General features: G+C 44.1%; 1 protein-coding gene across 5 annotated transcripts; it reads left to right on the forward strand.

Moving 5' to 3' along the window:
- Positions 1–27: 27 nt before the first annotated feature.
- On the forward strand, positions 28–26,038 carry LOC147261759 (cadherin-12-like). Of its 5 annotated transcripts, none has more exons than XR_015115848.1 (14): positions 28–145; positions 5,609–6,108; positions 9,625–9,749; positions 10,212–10,381; positions 12,245–12,364; positions 12,735–12,902; positions 12,993–13,174; positions 18,075–18,328; positions 18,498–18,634; positions 19,420–19,541; positions 19,754–19,868; positions 20,208–20,459; positions 23,823–25,480; positions 25,585–26,038. XR_015115848.1 is itself a non-coding variant. In XM_086203956.1 (13 exons), exons 2-13 carry the CDS (start codon positions 5,785–5,787, stop codon positions 24,416–24,418), a joined length of 2,565 nt encoding a protein of 854 aa, XP_086060082.1. In that variant the 5' UTR covers positions 28–145; positions 5,609–5,784; the 3' UTR covers positions 24,419–26,038. The 5 variants fall into 5 exon arrangements, 3 of the variants coding, with proteins under 3 accessions (XP_086060082.1, XP_086060083.1, XP_086060084.1); XR_015115849.1 differs by having other exon boundaries at positions 23,823–25,476; XM_086203956.1 differs by having other exon boundaries at positions 23,823–26,038.
- Positions 26,039–26,585: the final 547 nt, after the last annotated feature.

A 26,585-nucleotide genomic window follows, 5' to 3' on the forward strand; every position in this document is an offset into this window, starting at 1 on the left:
GAAAGCAGAGAGCTGAGAGGATCCACAGAGGAGAGAAGGCTGGGTGACGAGTGGACTCATGGACGGAGAGGAATGTCACGGAAGCAGTGAGGGGGAATATTCGGACTGATCCCAGGACAGGGGGACACTGAGACACTTGTGTGAGGTAACCACTCTTCTTTTCACTCCTTCCACAGCATGTTGGTGGATAACACCAGTTCTGTCATATATCACATCTCTCCTCTTAAAGTCAAGTTTATCCCTGAAGTATATTAGAGTGACAGGTGGGACGGTGGGCGGAGGCTGGGGAGCTCCCGGCTTTCACATCACTCAAAGAAGTGAGAGCCAGAAGATTTGCAATCGGGGCATGTGTAGGGAAGCTTGCTCACGCTGTGTGGAGACAAGAGTTTCCAGCTGTGTGATGAGTTTGTTATGGCAGGAGAAGGAACTTGTACAGAGAAAAAAAAACAAAAAACCCTTTTCCCTCACTGAGCTTAACAAAATATAAGCTGTGTTACCTGAGAACTCTGAACCGTGGAACAGCAATAACAACATGGGGGGGGCATCGTTACAGTTACACTCCTGCACTGGCAGATTTAAAGACAATAAGCCACAAATCATGACGGGACATAATAATGACACTTTTAAAAACATGTCTGTATTACTTCATTATTTTTGCAAAGAAATTATTACAGCTTGATTGAGGGATAATCAGCAAAAATAAAAAAAAATACACAGGTAAATAATTCACTTCTAAGACTATGAAACCTGTAGAACATAAAAGATCTTTAGGCCATCAGGCACGGAACCTTGTCAGCACTGATCGGTTGCGTCCATATTCTGAGGCACTTTGGCTGTGTCGCAGGCTCTTTATCTGCTGTGATTGCCCCACTGCTTGGCCCTAAACTGCAGGAGAGATTAAAAAATTCTGTGGCCTGCATGGTCCCAGGGGGCACCAGGGCTGAATGTGCCCAATGACCCCTGCACCTCCTACAGATTGGTCTACCCTATGCTTCCCACTGATGGGCTGGAGCTGTTGTGGCTGCTTTCTATTCACCTGGGGTGCGTGGGAGTGTGTGTGTGTGTGTGTGTGTGTGTGTGTGGGGGGGGGGTTCAATGCACCTCACCTCCTCCATAACTGAGCGGTGTTCATCTGCTCTATATGCATCTCATCCTGCGTCAGGCCTTTCGGTTTTTTCCATATCTGCTGTAGTTGCATTTCTCAGCACTGGAACTGTGAGCCCCCAAGGGAAACTGTCTACTTCCACCATTCCAGGGGTGCCGGTAAAGGTCATACGCATTGGTCTGCTTGAATTCTTTTTTTAAAGAACTTGGTTTTAACCCAACAATTAGCTGATCAAGCAGATCTCCACCCTCCTCCGTGCCACTTCATCCAGCTCCTTGCAGTTTTAATATAAAAGCATTCACTTTATACAGGCTTCCATTCACAGCTCTCTCTCTCTCTCTTTTTTTTAACTATATCATAGCGGGGCTTTAGTGGCTGGCTTGGCACAGCTGTAGTAGAGTATAGTAGCGTAATCCTCAGCTGCAGGGGGTGTGATGGTTTACTTGGCAAAATGCCCTTCATCAACTCTCAGTCAAAAATAACAGAGAATCCAAAACATGTTGTGTTAAAAAAGGAAATCCATTAAACCACATCACATGGTCTCTGCTATGCAGTAATATCATACCAGTCAAATCATGCAATAGAGATTCAGCAAAGCCGAACGTAATAAATAAATATGTTGAATCAAACATGTAAATATGAGGATCAGATGAATAAAAAGTGCCCCACTTTACACACACATCAAATGAGAAACATCCCTGTTGACCATGCGCAGCCATGAATAAACAACCACATCAAATCTCTACTTCCTGTCAGAGTGCTCATGCAGCAGGAAGTGCTAGCGTGCTTCAACCAGGGCAGCTCGTTGCTACCCTTCACTGGAAGATGGAGGACTTCTGGCTTTCTGGGATATGCACCTGTTTCCACTCCTGCCCCCCCCCCCCTTCCCTTCCTCCCTCTCTGCCCTGCTTGTCCTCTTCCCTCTCACTGCGTTCCTCTGCCTCCTCTTTCCCCTCCTCTCCTCAATCTCTGCCCTACCGTCCCTCTCCTCCCTCCGCCTGCATGAGCTTTCTTTTCATCTATGTGGTGATGCGCTCAAATATGATAATGGCAAAAGAACACAATGTTTTAATGGTCAGATCAGTTGCCTTGTGTTTCTCTTGTGGTGTGTTGTGTTTGACTCCATTAACACCCAGAATAAGGGTGTTTGTGCATACTATTTTATGTGTTGTGGCGATAACATGTCATAGAAATACTGTATACCTCACAGAGTTGAGCTGAAAGCCACAAATGAAGTTTTCATGTACTGCATAAACTCTAACACATCTGCTCCACTATATTCAATGTATACCCTTCTGTATTATCGTCTTCTTTTTATCTAAAGTCAGAATGGAAATGATGATGATGTCATAATTTGATTTTATATTTTGCAAAGACTACACATACACATGCGCACACACACTATGTTTGGGCAATAGTTTTAGTTGCTGGGAACATGACTGGATTCTACAGAGGTGGGGCACAACCCCACCTGGACTACATAATGCAATGCAACTAGAACAGGCTCTAGAATGAATCCTGATCTGGTGCATCTAATACTATGCTTCATCCTCATTTAGCTTTAAATTATGCAGTTGGTTTGATTTATTTTGTAGGTGGAAAGAAACCTAAAAGTACAAAAGGCATGAAATGTACCAACTCAGCTTTGATTCAAACCAGAGCCGCACTTCCGTCCCTAAGAGGCAACAACAAAGCGTTTCTGTTAACATGGACATTGTGACAGAAAGAGGCTAACCAGTTCTGACAGCATGTTCCATCAACGCGCTGAGTCTTGTTCTATTATTTAGAGATCATGAGAGGAGACTTGAGAGAAGATTCAGTCCAAGTAATAGCAGTCAAAGGCCAGCAGGTTAACGACCACACTGCCCCTCATGGGGAGTCACTTCCAGATCAGTTGTGGCTTAACTCTCCAGAGTCACTCCTCACTCTCACACACACACACACACACCTCCATCCACAGTCTTCTCCTTCTTTACTGGATTACATAAACTGCTCAGTTTTCTCAGATTTTCCTCAACCAGGGTCACATGTCAAATGTCTCTTGACGCCTGAACTGAACCATCCCACACTCGTGTCCACCTTCCAAAATTGTCCATAAGACTCATACTTGTACCTGGTTCAGCTCATGTGGCTCAAACAGTCAAGGGACATCGGCGATCTAGGTGGTAGAGTGTTCTCGCATGGCCTTAAAGACATTTCCTTCTTTAGCAGCAAGAAATTCAAATATTCTGACTCTCTCATAACGACTAAGATGGCAAATTCAATTTTAAACCAGACAAATTCAGGGAGATCCGGAGATGATTCACACCCTGCAAAGCTGGCATTAAACCGGAGTTACTGTCTGAGGTTTCTCATGACACAGTGAAGCTCTCAGTCAGATACGTGCTGTTCCCTCACGGCCATGAACCCCAAGTACTTTACTATTCAGACATTAAACATGCAGCTCATGTTGGAGATGGGTCTTTTTGAAGTTATCTAAGTGGCAATTACACATTTTTTGTTTAAAAATCATCAGGCCAACATATCTGTTCCAAGCAGAGAATCTTTATTTAACCTTCAAGGGATCTTGAACAATAACCATTTCTAGTTCCCCCCGTAGCTCATAACATGGCAGATAACATTGAAATTTTATAAGTTTCTTTACATCAGAAGTGGTTTGTCCAATACGGCACTCTGGCTAGTCGTCGGGGGGGGGGGGGGTGGGTCATTCCAGCTGCACCCTCATCTGTGCTATCGATGTGTAGCTATCCAGCATCAGTCAGTCTGGATGTATTCAATGAGTGACACATTTGTTTTCATATTTCATTTCTGTGTCAACGTCAGAATCATTTGCATACTGTATGTGATGATAAATGCACTTCACTTTGAATTGGATGTCAGTTTCATGAATTATCAGTTGAAATAACAGCCTCCCTGCTTCCCTCCATTATTTCCCTCTCTGCTTCAAACTCTCAGTTTCCAAATATCAGACACAGCAGCTCTGCTCTTTGCTGGGCATCTGCTTTGACGTGTGATTGACAGAGTCATTAATTAGCTACTTAGTGTTTAGTGGGCTGTGGAATATTACAGGAGACACCTGTCCATTTGGCTGACAGTGTACGCCATGAACTGTTCAAGCCGCTTAGTCCAAGTGACAGTTCTGCTCGTCAGCACACTTCTAGAGGCTCAAACCAAACTATTTAGTTTGTGTGACGTATTCAGGTCCTTTGCAATATTTACATGGTCTATTTTTTTATTTTTTTTTAACAAGAGCCCTACCATGTTGAAGCCAGGAGGTTACTGCTGGCCTTCTGCAGAATGACTTTACACTTGCAAATAGATGAAATACCATGTCCTATGCAGCCCTTAATGTTTATACTGTAACAATCAGACATGGGAAGTAAAGAATATAAATATTTTCTTAGTGTACATCATAAGAGTTTTCAAATATTTGTATATTGTATTTTTACTCCCTATCCTCGCACATAAATCTACTTTCTACACCTTACATTTTGAAAACAGGCTTGTAACTTTAGGTCTGATGCATGGAGGAGGTTGATAACTTATTCAGCTTAATGCATGTAAAAGGTTGGTTGCTGCTTTCCTGAATGTATTGAAGAAGAAGAAGACAATTTAGAACCTTGAAAGGGATACCTGCTTTATCAAAAAAGAAGAAGAGAGGCCCTGGAATGTGGAGAGATTATGTCTAGAGTACAGAGAATGTGATGTAGGTGCTGTGTAAGGAGAGGAGGAGCATCAACATGAGTGACCACATGATGAATGTGAAGCAGCCAACACTGAAGGAACAAAACCTCAATACCTTTCACTTTTGAGTATGTGTACGAGCCTGTACTTCTTTCCTCTTACTTGGATAAATAGTTTAAATCAATACTTCTATTGAGACTTTTTGTCACAACTTTGACACAAGTACACGTGACAGTTGAGACATCAATCACGGACATTAGTTGATCTCTTGGACTTTTGTAGCCTTCTGGACAAACCATTAATTAATTAATGCCATTGTGTGTGTAGGGGGAACAAGCAACAAAATCAATGCGCGCGTGTGTGTGTGTGGGGGGGGGGGGGGTGTAGTTGAGGTGCAAAAGGAAAAGAGTGACTGTCAGCTGTAGGAAGAAGGAGTTCCAGGTCAACTGGCAGGTCTACTCAAGTCTGATTGAATATTATTCTAATACTCTGCAAAAAGTATGCTTGACTGGGCTAAGGGCTCCCTGAAGAACACACACACACACACACACACACACACACACACACACAGCCTTCTCTGCCTGAGAATCTTGTTTCAGGGAGTGTTGATCCATGGCGGCCAGGTTGTGGGAGGTTTATGGGGCACTGGGGCATAGAAATGTCCATCACAACCCAAAGAGGTATTTCGATTTGGGGCAAAGATGGTGCTTCAGTGTCATGATTGTAACCATTTGTTATTTGGCTTGTGAATCACCTGAAATCTGCAGTTTGCTGCATTTAGGCGAGCCTGACCTATTGGTTTTTGTGTCTCGTCCTCAGGAAACAATAGAGAAGTCCTGGTGCTTGTCTCTATAGCAGTCTTGAAGCCACCATCTAACAACTCCCTCGCCATCATCATGCTCTACAGTGGCTCTCATCCTTGAGCGGGGACAGTCCATCGACCTGGACAACACCGTCCCGATGCTTTCCTGCAGGTCCAAAATAGCAACGGATACATGTCCAGCTATTTGATCTTTTCACAACCTTTCTTTCGTCAATACTCCCTGATGATTACAAGGGAATATGTCACTATATTTCTGGTGGGCTCCTGCTTCCTGTTGGACTACAGCTCCCAGATCCCTCTGCATGCTAAAGGTGGGGGGATGTCAACCAGGGGAGGAACAGGAAGTAAGACTGTGAAGGTGACATCCTTGGCAGACAGGACGAGACTCAGGAGACATGGAAAGTCGAGGGTGCAGCGGATGAAGAGAGGATGGGTGTGGAACCAGTTCTTCGTCCTTGAAGAGTACATGGGCTCAGAACCACAGTATGTTGGGAAGGTACGTCCATATTCTCCACATCACTGCTGTCTTTCTGATGGGAACTTGCCGATGAGACCATCTAAAACTTTGTTACATGTGTTCGATGTAAATGTTGGCTCGCGAAGGCACTATGCAGTCCACCGTTGTTGTTATTTTTTTGGTGATACAAGTGTGCCTGGGAAAGTGGAGAAGTACACAATGATATGGGTCCATGTAGGTTCTCTAGCCTGGGGAGGGCCAAACCAATGCTCAAGAGGCTGACCTCAAAAAGTATATTGTTCAACAGTAATTACATTTGTCTTCCCTGGAAGTGAACTGATGTGCTCTCCTCTGTTAAAACTTTTTTCATGTGAACATCAAAATATAAGGTGAACGTTTCCTCCTCAGTGACATGGAGGTCAGGGTGATTTGTTTTTGCTCTTTATTTCTCCTCAACAAGCTCCACAAGGAGCATCGAAGGCAATAAACTCAGAATCGTAGCACGTCTGTTGCATTGATCAGCAGGGGTCATACCATGCAGCAGGCCCCTCCCCCTCTTCTGTCCATCAGGATACTGATGATTATCATCATCATCATCATCTCTAGGAACGTCTGATGAAAGACCTAATCTCCGGGGGTCCTCGGGGGGGGGGGGGGGGCAGGGTTTCTACTTTTGAAAAGACAGAAGGGATGCCACCCATCCTCAATGTGTCTCTGATCTAGTAAATGACGAAATGAAGTAGGAATTTCTGTCGCCCTCATTAGAAACTCATCTATAACTGTATGGGTTTTGATGTTTGTGTGATCAATGACTGATGCGAATACATTGGTAAATTATTTGCTGCTGGAAATCTGAAGCTTTTTCTTTAATGAGTCTGTTTCTTTCAAAGCAAAATCTGAGACAGCTGAGACCCAGGAATCAGGACCTTTTTGTTAAGAGGTAACAGTACTAACAGCTCAGCTACCGTGCTGCCTAATCAGATATTGAACTAACCTCTCAGAAAGTGTGTGTGGACTCTAATCTTCTAACAACACAGGCCATGACAGCATTAGGATGAACTCAGCATGAGGCTGGAGAGATGCAATGGCCTTGTCCCTGCAGGACGCTGAAGACGTCCAGCTGGCAGCCGGACAAAGACACAAGCTGAGACCATCAATAAACACAAAAAATATTGTCCTAAAGAACAAAACAAACCTCAAAAAAGATTAGTAAGAATCTTTATTGACTTAAATTCAACAGAATATTTGAAGCAGCTCTGCATGTCAGCCTGAGACGCAGCTCAGCTAATCAGTGGAAAACTCTGAATGTAAACTGAACCCTCAGACAGTGTGTGTGTGTGTGTGTGTGTGTGTGTCTGTCTCATTGTTGATATCATGTGAATACTGTACCACACAGTCATCTGTGGGTTCATCCCAGGAGTGTCAAGACGACATTTGATTTCAGGGTGACGTTGGAAGGACGTTGAGACCACCAGACAATCAGCAAAAACTGAAAATGTGCTTTTATTAGGAAATTACATTATTGGTACACGTCTCCTGAGTTTGATATGTGTATCATATTTACACTACTTGGCTTGAAGTTATAGTTGTTGCAGTTGGATGAGGAAAGAGAACTCGTTCCCTCCTAGAGTTGTCCATTGGCCAAACTAGGGGTGATGAAGAGAGCACGTGAGGTCTGAAGATGCAGCGCCCAGCCAGAGAACCCCTGATTAATCTGCTGTTGGTGCTTTATTATCACCAGAGGAGGGAGGGAGTAAGGGGGCGGGGGGTTGCGAGGCAATCAAATGACCTTATGGCGAGCTTTTAATACCAAGACTTCTGGCTTGGTCTGTGGAGGCGTTACAGGTTTACCAGCCCCCTGCTAGGACCAAAACCACTTGCAGGTTTAATTTATTGCCTCAAATGGAAAAAAGAAAACACCTTAAACAATAAACTATTATCTTGTGGTCTCATATAAACACTTATATACTCACCATTTTCATTTATATGAAATTGAGAAGATATACTGCAACCCTATAGCACAATGTTACATTAGATCCTCAACAACCCACCAGTTTAAATCAACTGAAAGCAACGCCAGCAGTGCTTAATTTGTAAATCATAAAAGGTGCCAGAACGCTAAGTACATATGACAGCTCAGGGTGGGATAGGGGCACAGGTCCCGGAACGTATACAGACAACAACATACAAATGCCCACTTGCCATGATGTGGGACTTACAAGCCTCAATTTCAAATAATATCCATAGTATCAATGTTATGACGATAATTCACAGTTATTTAGCCTCCTCTGCGCAGCACAGGTGAATGCCCACATCACCACAGGTGGGACTTAAGAGTCAGTCAGCAAGTCGTCTCTCAACAGGTCTAACTTGTAAAACAAACAAAAAAGAGCTCACAATAAATCACACAAATCCTCCATTATTATTATTACGGTACTTAAAGATTGGCACGGCGGCCTATTATTAGACGGTATGCTCACCATTTAGTTGTCCAAGATACCCCACATCACGTTGGACCCGGCTAGGCTAGCTGGAGGTGAGCCAGGCTAGCTGTGGCGGCGCTAGCCTCCTGCTGCACCCGATTTTGATCGTCAACATGACCGCTGCAGCTGCCCTCGAAGCCGCTTGTGGAGGTTTTTCTGACTCGTTTTAAGCGTCATGCGACTCTTCCTTCCTTTTGAAAAAACAGCAAATTTAACGGTCTTTTTGACATGTTGGCGTTGAAGTAGTAACTGTTTATTTCCTCTCTGCTTGCTCCACAGAGGCGGCGAATTTCGAAAGGTTGCTTGTTTGCGTCAGGGGCGTGGTTTGTTGGCGTCAGCGCATCAACAGATCTCCGACTCTTTCAAATGACGTTGAATCTTAATAAACAACATGAAATTCTAAGGATTTGGTCTGTAAATTTATCTATGCACATTATTGTTGTATTTTAAACATTTTTAAAACGTTTTCATATTTTCTTTTAATACAAGAGGTACCGGATCTGCCCAAATAAGTACCGGAACACAGGGTGGCCAAAATTCAGAGGTGCCGGATCTTGTTCCGGCAGGATCCGGCTCAAATTAACCCCTGAACGTGAGAGAGCAAGAGTGAGAGCATACTGGTCAGCATGAAATTTGACTCGTCGCTGATTATATGTGAACTTACAAAGCGATGTGAAAGTGTTGAGTTTCAGTGTTTTGACGTACGGTGTAGCTGTTCGCAGCAGCAAGACTAAAAGGAGTTAGACCCAGAGATGGTGCTGACTAAATCTCATACTAATCTCTGGATCTGAAATTGTAATTGCTGTTGGAGATGTGCAGGAAGTTTCAAAGATACGTGGGGGGTCACTCAATCCACCAATTTATAGAGATCACATTGGAGAATGGTGAAAGGGGCACTTGAGGCAAAATGGATGGCTGAGTGGAGTGAGTGTCAAGCTCACTAAGTGTGCTCTTAGATGCTGATTTTAACCTGTTGATACTTGGTCATCTGATATTCCTGAGGTTCTCTGTCAAACGGGGACTTCTTGTGTCGTGTAAACTAGAAAACAGACTTTGGTTTGTCTTCCTGCAGCTCCACACTGACATGGACCACGGAGACAACGCTGTGAGGTACACTCTGTCAGGAGAAGGAGCCGACTCCATCTTCACCATCGATGAAACTACAGGAGACATCCATGCTCTGGTGGGGCTGGACAGGTCGGTGCATCAGCTATAGAAACGTATTTTTGATAGCTTCAACACGGCACGTTGACTCACATTGATTGAAATGACAGAAATATGACTGACTGTGATAGCGACCATCTTGGAACCATGCTGCTCTTGAGGATTCAAGAGTGAGTGGAAAATGGAACTGCATTTATTTTCTATCTGAATCAACCCCACAATACAAAGGTTACCAATGATTGCTCCTCCATTTTGTAGCCGTTTTTAACACAAATGAAAAGTGTCTAACAGCAATCTAATCATTCTTCTCCTCATTCATCCTGGATTAAGTGTCCCATCTGCAGCACACGGGCCGATAAACAGATTTTCTCTAAAGCCCTCTGTGTTGGGATTAACACAAGCTGACATCTTAACCATGTTGACACCTGAATGTATGAAACAGACCAAAATATTCATCATATTCTGTGTTTTATGTGTGTCCTTGACATGTTACAGAGAGGAGAAGTCATACTACACACTGAGAGCTCAGGCCGTGGACATCCACAGTGGCCTTCCCCTGGAGCCAGAGTCTGAATTCATCATCAAGGTGCAGGACATCAACGACAACGAGCCTCGGTTTATAGATGGACCCTACAGCGCTAGTGTTCCTGAGATGTCTCCCACAGGTAGCACAGCAAGAGTCACTTCTCAAAATCATCCTCTATACTGTACGTGTATTTATTTGCCTCCACACTGTTTGGGGATTGACATAAATGCCAATATGGTAAACATTAAGACGGTACTGAATGATGCCTCTGAGGAGACCATTTGTAAGCACATGCCATGTTTTCTAACTGTTTTGTTCCTCACAAGGCGATAGTTAGTCACTGCGGTTTAAAGAGGCAGCTGCATCAGTGCCTGTACTCAAAGAATGGCTAATTAGAGCAATACTTAACTAATGATCTCTCTCTGGAGATCTCCATGGTGATAAACTGTACCCATCTCAGTTTTAATCAGCTGGTAAATTGACAGTTTCAACTCCCAGCTCATGTGAAGGAAAAAAGAATTTCCTTATTTCCTAAAATACTGATGAACACCACAATTTTCTGGTACTTGGACAGGTGATGCGGGTGACATCTCAGCTGAGCTCATGTCCATGTCTTGGTTAGGTCAGTTTTTTGTTTTTTTTTGGTGAGGTCAGTTTAATAAAAATGAAATCCTGCTCATAGTTTTTGAAAAAATAATAAAAACACGAAACATGGAAATTCGTACACAAAATTTTAGTTACTTTTTGGCTCAGCTTGGTTTCTAAGATTCCGATTGGACATATGATCTTGCAGTTGCTGCACATGCTCTCTCTCTCTCCTCTCTCTCTCTCACACACACACACGCACTGCACTAAGCCATACTTAGTGGCCCATCTGTCTGCTAAATGCCTTCACTGAGAGGTAATTGAACAGTCAAGGTCTTTAGACGTTAAGCTGTTAATGCTTCAGCTGAGGCCCAAAGTGCTCAGAGAACACAAGCGTGACCTCAGTGTGTCTGTGTTGCAGTGAAATTCAGCAACACACCGTAAAGCAGATTAGCTACGGTAGCAAACATTAGAAAAACCGAATCCCATCTATGGGATGGGTTGACGACCAAAAAGATGCCAAAATTATGTATATCAACGTATCCTCTGTGTCTATAGTAAAATAGAGGTAGGTAGGTAGCAAAATATGTATTCAAACAGTGGTGGAGATAAATGGAGCAATGCTAACAGGCTCCTTGTTATCAAGTATAAAAAGTGGTACAGGTAAACTTGTTAATCAGCACTGAAGGCTGAATGATACATTTTTGGTCATAAACTCTTTGTACCACAGTTTAGTTTGCTGGGTTTCAATTTTTTTTTTCCCAAAATGAGATTCCAATATTGTTAATCCTCAAGATTTCCAATAATCCTGGTGATTTGTGCTGCTGGAGGCTTTTGAATCAGTAGAATACAAAATTCCTTTCCATCCTTTTAGACTTCCAAACACATGTCATGTTTTCCTCTGGAAAAAAAAAAAAAAGCTTGACTGCACTGGTGATGTCATTGTTCTGCCCTCATCTTACGACGTTACCGCTAACATTGTTATTTGTGCACATTCACAGGTGCACCCTTCAGCTCTGAAAGTAGAAATCAATTTAGTAAATTCAGAAGGTTCCAGGTCTTCAGAACAGTCCTCCGTCAGGATGCAGCTTCCTTGAAGTGCAGCTGTTTTTTTTGAGGATCCTACCTGACATCATCAAAACCCTCACATTCTTAAGCATAAAATGTGTGTTAAGGACAAAACAAGGGACTGCGAAATTTACGTTTTCAGCAAAAAACACAAACAAAAAAAAACATGAAATGGCAGTTTGTTGATGAAAAATCAAAAAGAGCGTTGGCAAGAAGGGGTAGTCCTCTGAGGTCCATCACCTATTGCCCGATTGGACTCTTCTAACACATGTTGTATTGAGGTGTCTGCAGGTTTCAGAGTGTAACAAGGGCATATTTGTGCTGAGAAATGAACTGTGTGATTGTCCAGGGACCTACGTCACACAGGTGACTGCTACAGATGTCGACGACCCCACATACGGCAACAGTGCGCGAATCGTCTACAGCATTCTTCACGGCCAGCCATACTTCTCTGTGGATCCCAAGTCAGGTGAGGACAAGAAGAGTTCTTCATGCTGGTGAACTGCAGATCTGTGACTCTGAGTGAACCCACTTAAACTTCTCCCACCTATCTGCCTCCACCCCCCACAAAGAATTTTCCCCGGTCAGAACACAGCAGGGTGTTATGGGAGCCTCACGTTTCTCCTCAGTTCAGCACCTGAATGATAAAAAGTACTCAGGGAAGGCAACTTTGAGGTCAACTCTGTATTTAAACAAAACCTTTTCAGTTTGTGATCTTAATGATAAATTCTTTTAGAATCATTGAGTACCATCAAGATGAATGCCTACAAATCGAGGGGGGGGGGGGCACCTTAGCGTAGTTATTGACCTCTCACCTCAAAACCCCCCTCCTCCTCCAGGGGTGATCCGGACAGCTTTAGCTAACATGGACCGTGAGGTGAAAGAGGAGTACCAGGTTCTGCTCCAGGCCAAAGACATGGGTGGTCAACTGGGGGGGCTGGCCTCCACCACAACCATCAACATCACCCTCAGTGACGTCAATGACAACCCACCGCGTTTCGCCAAGAGTGAGTGGAACTCTAACCAATGATGACTGTTTGGTTCATCTGGTGGGGGAGGTGGATTTATTAAACGGATTGACCCTCTCTTGCTCTCAGGTATTTTTCACCTCCGAGTGCCAGAGTCAGCGTCGGTTGGCTCAGTGGTGGGTCAGGTTTTAGCCGACGATCTAGACATTCACAGCAATGCAGAAGTGGAATATTCCATCGTTCCAGGAGATGAAGGCAACATGTTTGACATTATCTCCGGTGGTCAAGAGGGAGTCGTCATCCTGAAAAAGGTACATTCTGTTAAGAACAGCAACAAAAGCTTTACAGTAAATCATCCTGGGACTTTGCCAGCAGAAAAAGGTTGAGACCTTACAGTGATTAGGTTGGATATCAGTGTGATGTCATTGGATTGGAAACACTTGGCCAGATTACCGTGTACCATGTTAAAGCACGATTGTCTTCCTTCCTCACCGCCACGCTGGCATGCTCTAACATCGTCTGGGCCTTACTACATTATCATCTTACATCATCACCAAGCTGATATTTGGTCCTGAGTGAGACAATTGAAGACTCAATTGTTCAGAGAGCACCTAGGCACTTAACCTGACTCTTCTCCTCTTTGTCCTGTGGGGTAGAATAAGTCAGAGGGTCCAAGACCCAGCACTTAGTGATTATGTAGCACTAACTGTGTTGTGTGATGTTGTATGTTTGTCAAAAAAAGGGGGGGGGGGACACTTCTTCTGCCACTAGATGGCAGTACCTGCGACCAAATCACAACTGAAGCACTTTGGCGCTTCCTATGGGTTTTTCCTTAAGTCTGAATTTTTGCTTGTGTTGTACGTTGCTTTGGACAAAAGCGTCTGCTAAATGAAATTGTAGAATTGTAGAGTGCTTACACGTCAAATGGACTAAACTTTAGGGGGTACACATGCTTGGAAATAGTACAGATTGCCTGCTGTAATCTGTGAGCTCGAGTGCAGTCCAGCCCCAGTCCAGTTGTGGAAAAATATGCGTTGCCAATGGCTGCAAATATATTCACTAACACAGCAAACTCTCTCTAGTGACATTGCTTCATTAGCCTCCGCAGATTTCGGCTTCAGGAGGATGGCATGAGCCGAATTCCACTTGGACCACCGAATGTGTGTGAAGTACTGTAGGAGGAAGACTTCTGTTGGAGCTCCAACATGCTGCTAATGAGCTAAACATTGACAAACCCTGAGAGTGATGGTCCACATAAAGGTGTATCAGTGCTATGCAGAACTGTACAATGCCAACATCTACTTCTGGTGACTGCATCACGAGTCAATTCGATTGAAGAGAAGCTGAGTCAGCTTGCTAAACTTTGCACTTCACACACTATGGATGTTTCAGTGTTACTGCACTAATAGCCTGGGGAGCTTGATACAGGTCAAAGTTTCCCATAGATCGTTTTCATTCCACTAGTATGAAATCTTTCTCTATGAATAGTCAATGCTTCTGTGACCAGGCTTTAGCATGTGCCTAATTTAAGCCTCTTCATCCAAAGACTTTCTTCTGTCACCCGCTGAGCTAAACGATGGCCAGTGTTCAAGAATTTAAGGGATGTAGTCAATTTTCAAGATTAAAAAGGCACTGATGTCTCATCCCTGCTCACCAGTACTGTGTGTATCTTAAAGCAGCAGAAGAATTCTCCTCTTTCATCCCGTGATAGAAAGAATAATAATACACCAAAGGCTAATTTTGCCAACAGCAGCATGTTTCATCTAATGTGCTGTCAGTGATCCAAGAGTGTGAGGAATGTGCTGATCCCCATCATTCTGCCTCTTAACCTTCCATTGAACCAAGCTTTTAGACAAGATAATGCTCTACACACTCATACGCACAAAGTAAGGAGTCGTTTGCAGCGTCAGCTTTTAGGCTGGAAGATCTATAGTGTATTGGTGGAACGGGGAAGACAGAAAGTGTAGTCAGACACAAAGGTACATTGTGTTTCACTGTTCAACAGCTGAATGGTGCAAAGACTAAAAAAAAAAAAAAAATCAAAATCGTGAGATATTTCCAAATATGCTCTGCATTTTGCAACAGATGAGTGATGCCAGCCATAATATATGTATTCATATGAATGAGAGGATGAGAGCAGAGAAAGAATATTATTGTTGACACTGTGCTACTTCAAAAGATACAGAAAATCATAATGCACCTTTCGAATACACTCTTTACGACGTTATGCCCAAAGCGAGCAACCTGTAACACGGCGAGAGCACAGAACAAGCAGCAACAGGAGTGCGCTTCAACATGGTGCAGCATTCTATCAATACAGAACAACTGTCGTGATTTTCCCTGTTTTCCTCTACTTTAGAATTTTAGTTTAGAATTAGCAGAGTAGCACACGACCGTGAGTTGATTGAGAGAGACGAGCGGGTTGCTAATGGCTGGTGTTTCTCTGAGTGACGAGCAGTGGGTGAGGGCCTCGTTTCTCTTCTGGATTGGTCTGGGAGTCTTTTAGTGCCCGACAGCAGTTCTTTTGTGTCCAGTGGAGGAAAATACGTTGAGTTCCTAAGAATAACTAAAGCCTCTACTGGTATCCAGCTTCAAGTGCTGGATACTGTACAATTGTGGTGTGTGTCAGTGATCAGACTCATACTATCGTAAGTATACGTGACATCAGAAAATCATTGGATCACCAAGAGGCTGCAACCAGTCAGAATTATTGGGGGTTCTCCGTCAGCTGGTCTGAAATGACAGTCTGTCTGAATCAAACCTGCTGACATCCTTCTGGAGCTTTCTCCTTACTGTATATCTATCCCTAATGTGTGTATAAATAACAGACTGCAAAGGAAATGGCAGGAAGCGGACTGTGTTGGAGTTATTACTCAAAGAGTTTATTAAGTATGTAGCACTCAGTATTTTAAGCAATGCATTACTTTACACTCCGTCTAGCAAGTAGCTGTTAGCATGAATTACCGCTTGTTGCACTGCTGTGGCTTTACTCAGCAGCTGCTTTTAGATTTAATTATGATGTTCATCATTACTGTAGTGTGATTACAGAACTTGAAGTAATGTGATTACTCCTGAAACTGCTACCCTGCAGCCTGCAGCTGTTCTCTTTGCAGTAAAACATCACAAACCAGTATTCACAGTAATGTTGGGCCGTCTTGAACTCTGTGGAGCATCGCTGCTAAGACTCTGCTAGCGATGCTAACAGCTCGGGCTGAGTCTCTGACTCATCCTGGGATCATTGATGCTGACGGCTCCGTCAAGGAACCCGCTTGATTGAATCAGGCTCCCAGTGCATCCGACTGGCACGGCAAAAGAGCTCCTCCCAAAGGATTCATCTGAGGACTCCAGTACATGCTGCATTTATGCAGATATCTCCTCCCATCTCTCACACACACACACACACACACACACACACTGGAACACACAGCTCACATGTCATGTCCCATCAGGCTGTTTAACATCGCAGGGCTGCGGAGGCTTTTATTTCAGACATCCTCTAAATCAGAACTGACACGGCAGCGGCTTTACGAGCCCAAAACTTTGCCAGCTACGTTTCTGATTTTAGAAATGAGATCAGCTCAACATTTAGGGCGTTCACTGCTGCCCCTGTAGCACTCGTCAAGCATGAAGACCACGATGATTGGGGATGAGGAAAATGTGAGCAGACGAACCTGGAGCATCACATGAGCACAGACTGGTGCTGGAGTGATTAAAAGAGTGACTGCCAGCCAAGTGTTGACACTTTGAATTCATGTTGATGCGCCGTCTCAAAGATCTCAGAACACAATGATCCTGCATAACAAATTGCAGCAGTGCCCTTCAAGTAGCAGCAGCATCAGCAAAACACATTGAAGGTTACAGAAGTAAAAGTACTTGTTATGTAAATGCTTTTATCATGTTTGTTCATACATGTGCAGCCTTGGTCTACATGCACACAACATGTCACTTAGAAAAGGGCCAACAGAAGTGCTACAGTACCACGTGTTGCACCTCTCACTTCAGCCTGGGTGGTGCAGCTTGAGAGAATAAAAGTCCTGGTGCGTGGTCAGAGTCCAAAGTGAAAATGCTGGTGCTGCATAGTGGCATGCACTGCTCCTCTCTTCGTGGATTTTGATTAAGGAAATGGGGGCCTTTGACCTTGCTGGAAGTCTGCAACTTCTTTTCTTGTAAGTGCCCGTCCCCCCCCCCCCCCCCGTCCCCCCGACTGATTACTCTATTTATGTAATCTGCAGCCACTTACGTGTCCAGTGTTTTGCATCATAGAATCATTTGCTGTTTTGTTTACTTTCCTCATTCTCTCTTAAGTCTAATCCCTCTTGGGATGTGAAAACACAGGTGAAGGGTGCAGCCATCAATGACAGTGGCTTTGTGTTCCGGGAGCTCTCAGGGACTGATAAGATGGACGCTAGAGTCACGTGTGGGTTTCTGAGGGCAAATTCTCTGCACCCTCTTAACATCCTCATCAGCAGGACAGCAGTCGATCCCAAACAATCAACACTGACGATACAGTAGCAGCCCAAGGCACAGAGTTTGACACCCAAAATGTTTCTCAGAATAATTTTCCATATCAAAGTGTCTCCTGCTGAGGGATGAATGGACATCCACCCTCCTCTCAGTCCAAATCGATCTGTGACCCATCAGGGTGATTGGACATTAATAACCAAATATTCAACCCTTTAAATACTCTATGAGGCATTAATATGTTCGGGTGCAGTCACATTTGCTGTGCAACAATAAGACAGGTTATCAGGCTCAAACTGCTCAGTGTGTGTTAGATTGGTCAGTCCGATCCTTCCTTCATGTTCTTATTCAAACAGTATAGATTATTCATATCAGGTACAAACTCTTTCGGTTCACCTGCACAAAGTAATACGACCCAATCAGCTCTGCCATCAGTTCTGTGGATTCTAACATTCTGACCCCATCATGTCTATAAATGTGGATAAAGCATGAGAAACACCCTCATGAGAAATATGTAGTTGAATTCAAGTTTGTCTGGCCAACATAGAAACACAGCCAGATCGAAGCAACTGGATTTGGAAAAGCCTGGTTGGTAAAATAATTGCTGTTCTGTTACCATGGTAATTAGCTTTTCTCCCCACTGGTATTTTTTTTAAAGATGCAAGCCACTGTCAGCTCTTCTGAACATTTTTCACGTATGTATTAATGTATGGCGTGATGTCACAGGCCGTCTCCACCATGTTTTTGTAGACTCTCGACTATGAAACCAAGAAGTCGTACACCTTCAAGGTCGAAGCGTCAAACGAACAGCTGGATGCCCGTTTCCTCCACCTGGGCCCCTTCAAGGACTCGGCAACAGTTAAGGTGAGTGTCGTGGACATGGACGAGCCTCCTGTCTTTACCAAACCCTACTACACTCTGGATGTGTATGAGGACACGCCTCCAGGAAGCATCATTGGCTCAGTGACAGCTCTCGACCTTGACGCCAGCAGCAGTGCCGTCAGGTAAGACCAAAGTAAACCCAACAAGAATTTTGCTTGATGATCTTTGAGATTCTGGCTTTTGACTGAATAACTGAAGATGCGTCCTCTAATAAGAGAGGCTATTCTACTGATATTCTCTGATGAGATAAGGTCAAGCTCATCCCCTTGTGCACTGGTCTTACTTCTGCAGGTATTCATTGGAATGGCGGACAGAGTTTGACAGCTCTTTTGACATTGACACAGTTGAAGGAATTATTTCCACCAATGAGTATCTGGACCGAGAGTCAGCGTTTCAGCACAATATCAGCGTGGTAGCAACCAAAGTCAGTAAGTATTCACCAGTAACAACAAACAATGTTGACCAGCATCAATTAGGCTGAGGAATAAAAGCTAGTTCCATCATCAAAGGGTTGGTCTCACATGTTTAGAGTCAAGGTTCATGTCTGCAGCAGCAGAAGATAAATAATAAACCAGCTTGAACATCTCAGGAATCCCGATAAGAGTCTCTGGGTGAAAAGGAGCTGGTTTATCAATGGTGCTCTGCTCTGGAGTTGTTGAGAAGGTGAACAGCTGCCGAGTCACATATGTGCTCACCCTCCTCCTCATTAGTGAGAGAAGAAAACCTTGACTGTTCATGGGAGGATGATCCCAAATGACTGCAAGATGATCTGGCGAGGATGTGGTAGGAGGAAGGTACACAGCTGGAGTGTGATGGGAAGTGTCAGTTCATGTCTGGCTCCATCTAGTGGCCACAGGGAGTGTTACAGCTATGATCATGGACTTGATTTATGAGCGTATACTTTAGATTCAGGTTTGTCTCACACACACGAATTAGACGATTGTCTGATCAGTTATTAATATCACTTCTTCACATCATCACTCCTTAGCTTTAGCTCGTGACATAGCAGCCTGCTTATGACAAGTTGTGGTTGATATCATGTATGAATGTTTCCATGACAGATCACATTTGTTTTCCTTTTAATTCAGCACAAATCTCTTGATCAGCTTTTTCCAAACCTGGATTAATCTTAGTGTCCCCTTGTGTGTATTTGAGGATCATGATATTGTACTTTAACAGTTTCTTGATAATCATATTTGACTTGTTGACACAGAAAACCCCCTGCTGTTCACCAAAGTGCCAGTGACCGTCAACGTCCTGGATGTGAACGAGTTTCCACCTGAGCTGGAAGTTCCTGCAGATACCTTCGTCTGTGAGAACTCCAGAGTTGGACAGGTAACCTGAGCTGCACTTTATCTCAAGATAAACATCATCAGTCTTAGAAGTGGGTGAACCCTGAAACTCCCTGTAGATAGATGATCCTAAAACAGGTTCAGCAACTGGATTAAGGAATGTTCCATGTTCCAGGCTAACAAAGATTTGAACCACAAAGGCTTTTGGTTTGTATCTATGTGGTTTAATTGACTGCGATCCTCGTGTGTGTCCAGGTGATTCAGACGGTCAGCGCTGTGGACAAAGACCTGCCTCCTGTCGGCCAGAGGTTCTTCTTTAAATCCCCAAAGGAGCTCCGCAACAGAAATTTCACTGTTCGAGATTTTGGAAGTAAGTAAGGGGGAGGGTTTTTGATTAAAGGCAAAGTCATGAATTACAGCTAGTTTGGAATTTTACAGTTTTTCCTCAATTCTAACCTCATCAGACAGCGATAGATAACTCAGGACGGAACATTTTCTATTTGGTGTAATATAAAACAGCACTATTATGTTAGCTTAGCTAAATTGTTGATTGTCTGTAGGACTGAACAACAATGATCATATTCAGGTCCAGGAATAAGACAACAGGGCTGTCCGGGACGTTCACTGACTCCATATGGGACATGTTCATTTACACTCACATGTGGATTGATGATGTCATTTTGCTCAAACTACTTCTGCCATTTTCCAGACAACACAGCTGGCATAGTAACACGACGGTCAGATTTTCAGCGGCGGTTGCAGGACCTGTATGTTCTCCCTGTTGTGATAGAGGACAGCGGTTACCCAGCCCAGAGCAGCACATCCACCCTCACCATTCGAGTGTGCTCCTGTGGGGTGGGAGGCTCGCTACTCACCTGCTCTGCAGAGGCCATTTTCCTACCTGTGGGTCTCAGCACTGGAGCTGGAATGGCTATCCTGCTCTGTGGAGCTCTGCTGATTGGTAAGCTAGCAGGCGAGCCAGACCTACAACACATCCTAGTTATAATCAACGATAATCAACATTACATGTACTGCCACGTGCACATTACTCATGCATTCTGCACAACCCAGCTGTGGACTAAAGTACTTGATGAGACCTATGAACTTCAATTGTTATTTACTCATACTGACACAATAACAAAGCTACTCATTTTAATCAGAGGAAACTAATCACAGAGTTAAAGGTTCCAAGCCAACACCAGAGGGCGCCAGCAGCCCATGACAAGCTTCCAGTCGTCCATAGGAGGGGCTGAAGTACACTCAGCCCTTCATGACCCCCCCACCTATCAAACTGCTTAATTTCTGCTCCTTTGATGGAGTGTTGAACTCACATAAGCCCCCTGTCCATCACAGTGGGGTGGTGCAAGGACTCCAGCATACTGCTTCAGATACAGTCCGTGATAGAGTTCATGTGAAAACTGCATGAGGAAAGTGTTTAAAGTCAATTGAATGTCCTTACAAGGATAGCTGAAACCTGTGTGTGTGTGTGTGTGTGTGTGTGTGTGTGTGTGTGTGTAGCCTCCTGAGGGCACCATGCATTCTTTATTGTTGCCTGCTGAAAGGAGCATGGGGAGGATGTGCTGGCCTCCGTTGCTGACACACAGCACCACCTTTATCTTGAGCTTGACAGCCATGTTTGCAGAAACAGGCAGTTCAACATCCCGGAGCAATTTTAATTCAGTACTATTGTAACAGATGTGCTGCATATATGAGGCATGTTTAATAGTAGATCCCCTTCTGACAAAAAGATAAGGTTAAATGTGTTGGTGAATCCGAGTGTGAACAATCGCAGCCAGGATAAAATGTTAATCCAATCCACTTCTAGATTCCTTCTAGCTTCCTGCTACCTCTTATTACACCAGAGAACTACGAGGGCCAAGAAAAACAAAAAAAACAAATCAAATTTTGCTTTGGCCAAGACATGAACAAACTAGAAGATCTGTGGCTACAAATAACAGTAAAGGCCAGATTTGTGCTTCAAAACATTTTTTTCTGCATTTAACTGCAGTACATTTGGCAATGTGACCTCGAGTCATTCCCTCAAATACATTAGCAGTGAAGTAAGTTGCAAATTAACCTTTTTACAAGCCTGTAATTTTTCTCTTAAGTAAATTAGACCTTATTTTTAAGACCAAGAGGACATATTGTCTATATTGTCACAGTGAGATTAAGTCAGCATTTCATGAATTTCATACTGTGCTTCAGAGGCTTGAGACTTTGACAACTTTTTTATGATAAAGGGATGGCACTGATGCAGCAGAACCAAAACCTATCTCCAACACTACCCAGGATCTACACAACTGGACTCCCTTAAACGTGCAGACTCAGGTGTTTTGTCAGCATAATAAAACTGAGATGAGCAGCAGCTACAAATCCTAAAATAATCTCTTCAAGCGTCTCATTTCAACAGCCCTTCAACCAAATATATTCCACCTGCAGTGATGGAGCAAAGAGAAGTGGAGGCGGGACATTATTCACTCATCTGTGAATCCATTAATCCGCTCAACAGCTGGGAACATGTGAAGTGCTAGTTCCTTCTGTAAATCACGTCAAGCATCACGAAAAAGAACAGCTGTATTAGGAATGGAACAAAAACCACAACAGTTACAGGAAAATTAGATGAAGCTTAAGCAGCGATGACAGATTGGAACTGAATGAATGCGTAAACCAGATTTTAAATGATGGGTTTTTGACACAGCTAAAGGTTCTTCAAGGTTCTCAGGCTTCTCATCGAGGCTTTTGAGAGGTTTGCGGAAGAATTTAAGAACAAGCACATGCTTTTATAGCCAACGTTAGGTCATTCTCTCCATCTATCACAGAACCTACTTTACAGTTGCTGCAGTTCTTTCTGCATCCCTGGCAATAATCCAGCTGTCAAGACCAATTTGGTTAAATAATTTTATACACCCCCTTTCTACATTAGCGTTACTGAAAGCGATTTACAGTTTCACCTCATTCGCACTGATGTGTGCGAGGGTGCCAACCCACTCATCAGGAACGATTCTGGGTTGAGGACATTTTCGACAGTTAGTGGGTGAAGTGAAGATCGAACCAGCAACCGTTCAGTTGCTAGACGGCCACTCAACCTCTGAGCCGCTTGACCAGTTCGACACCAAAAGGATGTCTGTATTAGCTGGATGCGCTTCATCAAAACCAGCTATCATTCATGTGTCATGATTGTGCTGCATCTTCTGCAACCTGATCTAAAGTGACCTCACTGGACAAGCTGGAAATCAGCTAGTTTAACCAGAAAGGCAGAGACAAACAGTAAAGCAGCAGTTCTGATGGTGGAGCCAACTAAGAACGCTTTATATAATAAACAGAGATGGAACAAGACAAACAAGAGCCATACTGACTAATTCACCCACTGGCTGAGGAACAAACTCAGATGACCAACTACAATTATTATTATTTTCAATACTCTGTTTAGGGAAAAATAAATAATAATAATAATAATAATAATTGAGCTATGTAAACCCTTTCCTCATTTTTTTGATGATGTACTGTGTTTTGTGAACTGGACCCCAGGAAGAATAGCCACGCTTCTTAGCAAGTGCTAATGGGGATCCATAATAAAGTAAAGCAAAGTAACCCAAAGGCCTTGGTGAACAGGTGGGTTTGGGTTGATGGCAGCTTTGAAGATGTCCAGGGTTGGGGCGTTCAAACCACTGTGGTGAGAGAGCATTCCAGATGGTAGGGGCTGCAATACTTACAGCTCTGTCCCAAAAGGTTCCCTGCTCTTGTGAGAGTTGAAGAGCAGTCCTGTGAGAGAGGGACACAGGTTCTGCAATGAATTGCAGTGATGAATAAGGTAAGACAGGTATTGCGGGTTGAGGGATTTTTATGTGAGGGTCATTTTTAATGGAGATTGGTACCTGACCAGGAGCTTATGAAGTTTGATGAGGATGATCTTTATGGCAGAAATAATTGAATACAACAGTATGTGGTGGTCCCTACATAAGAACATCATTCTGTAGTAGCTGACAGACCCCCCCACCCCACCCCACCCCACATAAGTCTCCTGACACTGGTGGTGATGATAGTGGAGGAAGAAGGTTCAGAGTTGTGGTAGATGAAGTACAGGAGCAACAATTGAGGGACTAAACCATAAGAGAGAAAACATATTTAAAAGACATCAGCCACACACAAACACATTATTGCTACACAGTTCAAAGTATTTGACAAGTCAATACACACATAATGATCCAGTCTAAATGCCTCCCCTCTCTGGATTGAGCAGGTGCACCTGTACAGTCGGCCACATGTGGGCTGACTCCTCGTGCATCTTAAATCTAACGTGTCCTTCATTTTCTTTGTCTTACAGTCCTCACTACGCTGTACATGGGCCAGCGGCGCCATCGAGAGAAAGAGACTCTGATGACATCAAAAGAGGACATCCGGGATAATGTCATTCACTATGATGATGAGGGCGGTGGCGAGGAAGACACCCACGCCTTCGACATGGGCACACTACGCAACACTCACAGCAGCAGCACCACCACCAAGGATAAAAACGGCTACGGTGATGGAGTTCTGCTGCATCTCAGCAGCCGCTCCAGTGACATCAGGTCACCAGATATCCATCGTCAAACAGCCAGCATCATCGCCTCTGTGAACCACGAGCCGCCACTCGCTCCCCGCCGTCGAGTGACTCAAGACGATGCTGAAATTATAAAGGAGTTCATTGAACTGCGGCTGGAGGAGAGCCAGCAGGGTTATGCGCCGCTGCCCTTTGATTCACTTGCCACCTACGCCTATGAGGGTGAAGGCTCAGTGGCGGGTTCGCTCAGCTCCATAGATGAATCGTGGGTAATTGAGGATTTAGGGGATTTCAGTTCCCTCGGTGACTGGGGACATCCGTTCAAAACACTTGCTAGTATCCTAGACAGACAGCCGCCAACTCTCACCAAGGACAGCTGAGAAGAGGTCAGCGCCAGACGCTGGGACATAGTTTATATTTCTAGACCTGTTTTTGTTGTTGGTTTTTCTACTTTAAGAAGCACTGTGTAAATGATTTGAAGACTTAAATGGAGGTAGCGTTGAGGACTGGTTAGTGAGTGAAACTAGCAACAGAAAGGTAAACTTGATAGTTTCTCCAAGTGCCTGAGTTTCTATACATAGATCAGCCACAAATCAAACCATCTGTGCTGGTTCCCCTGTTGTCCAACACATCAGCAGCAGATCCATGAAAGGATCATTCTGTGAGTTTGAACCCAAGGTGTATTTCCCCAGTTAATCATTTAGATAGAAAAAAACCTGGGGAAATAGCTTCTGTAAGGTAAAACCTCCAGACTTGGTTTCCCAGCACATCCCGCAAACACTGGACGGGATTGACATCTGAGGAGGGAGGAAGTCAGCACCGTCAACTCATGTCTCAAACACTCCCTGGACAACCTTTGTAACCTGACACAGCACCTTCCCTGTGTGAATCAGGGAACACCTTTGCTGTGAAGGGTGCAACAATATGTAACTGGTGCCTCGTGTAACAGCCGCATGGATGCCAGGGCACAGCAGGAGTATCCATCTACAGACTGTGGGGACAGACAGCTTAACCTCTATATCTGCAACTGAAAGAAAGTCATTTGACCTCTGTAGCAGAGGGCCAGGTTTGGGGGTTAGAGTCAGGGTTAACCGCAACAATAGTCCCCGCTGCATTCTGAGATTGTTGATCCCACAATGTTTATCAAGGTGCGAGAGGGGTTAACTACTAATTCAGCTTGAAGAAAACTAACCCCCCTCCACAGAGGTCTCATCACTTCTTGTCTCTTGTGGATTCAAAGGCCTGCTATCCTCTCCGCAACTAAGCCCTTCCCAGCAGAGCAGTGCCTCCCACCGGCCCTCTTCCCATAGTGCATCCTGCTGGTCTCTTCCACTGGGAAACGGTGCACCTGAAGTCACATGTCCAACGGATATCAAAGAAAATGTAACTCATCAGACCAGGCCTGCTTAGGTCCCGGTCCAGCCTTGGGCTGCTCATTGTAGGTCAGGCTCAGCATGATCATGGAACAGAACCACAGTGAGCTGTGATGCGGTTTCGAATTCAGACACCTTTCAGTTTTTCCACTATTTCTGTTTTTTGGGATTAGATCACCAAAACTTCGCTCCCTGTGTGCAACAATGATCCTGGACTGCCCAGGACCTGTCACCGGTTGCCCTTCCTGGACCACGTTTGGGAGACGCGAACCGATGCATCACAAAGTGACTCACCAGGATGACAGAGAATCTCCTCTCACACCGTGATAAACATCGTGGCATCAACAAGCTCAGAATGGAGCAGGGACTATTGGCATGAAAAGGACAGACAGGAAATTTAACTCCTAACACAGAAGCCCTTAAGAAGACGACGACATGGACCATCAACTGGTTGCCCAGAAGTTTAAGCTTGGCCTTTTCCTGCCTGAACGTCAGCAACTTCAGTGGCTGCTGTCTAATAAAACCTGGACCACTGCCAATGTTCCACCTTAATCAGTGTTGTTCACTTCCACTGTCAGTGGTTTTTCATGTGGCTGATCAGTGTATGTTTACAAGTATTTCCATTTACGTTACTTAATAAATCATCTTTACTGATCTTTTGAATACTGCCTGTGTTTTGTTACACTTGTGATTAGCGATTTTTTTTAAGTTGAATTCTTGGATCCCTACAGAACAGATGCCAAATTTGACGTTTTTGCTGTCAGCCAAACTGATTTACATGCTAATAACGTTGAATGGAAAATGAAAACATGAAGCCAATATTCCGCTTGAGAAACAAAAAATGGAAAATACTGTTTTGATTGAAAAGCTCTTTGAACGAACTAAACATGGGCGATGCATTCGTTTTCAGAGCATCTCATTACGGTCCCAGAAACATTTTTTCTGCCACTTCAAACATGTCATTTGTATTGAGAACATCTGCTCTCTGACTGATCCTTCAGTTTACAGTCCCCCTGTCAGCGGGGTTCATCAGTGCTGCTGGAGTGTGCGGGATCCCCACTGGGAATGAAGCGAAAGAAAACAGTTCAACACTTCAGAGAGCATTCGCTTTGTCCCTCGGAAGTTGCTAAATCAATACCAGTCCATGTGCATCGAATCCATCTTCTCCTGTGCA

This window comes from Aulostomus chinensis, chromosome 5, assembly GCF_037954235.1.
Source record: "Aulostomus chinensis isolate RoL2024-O1b breed Wild chromosome 5, RoL_Achi_v1.0, whole genome shotgun sequence".
Taxonomy (NCBI): Eukaryota; Metazoa; Chordata; class Actinopteri; order Syngnathiformes; family Aulostomidae; genus Aulostomus; species Aulostomus chinensis.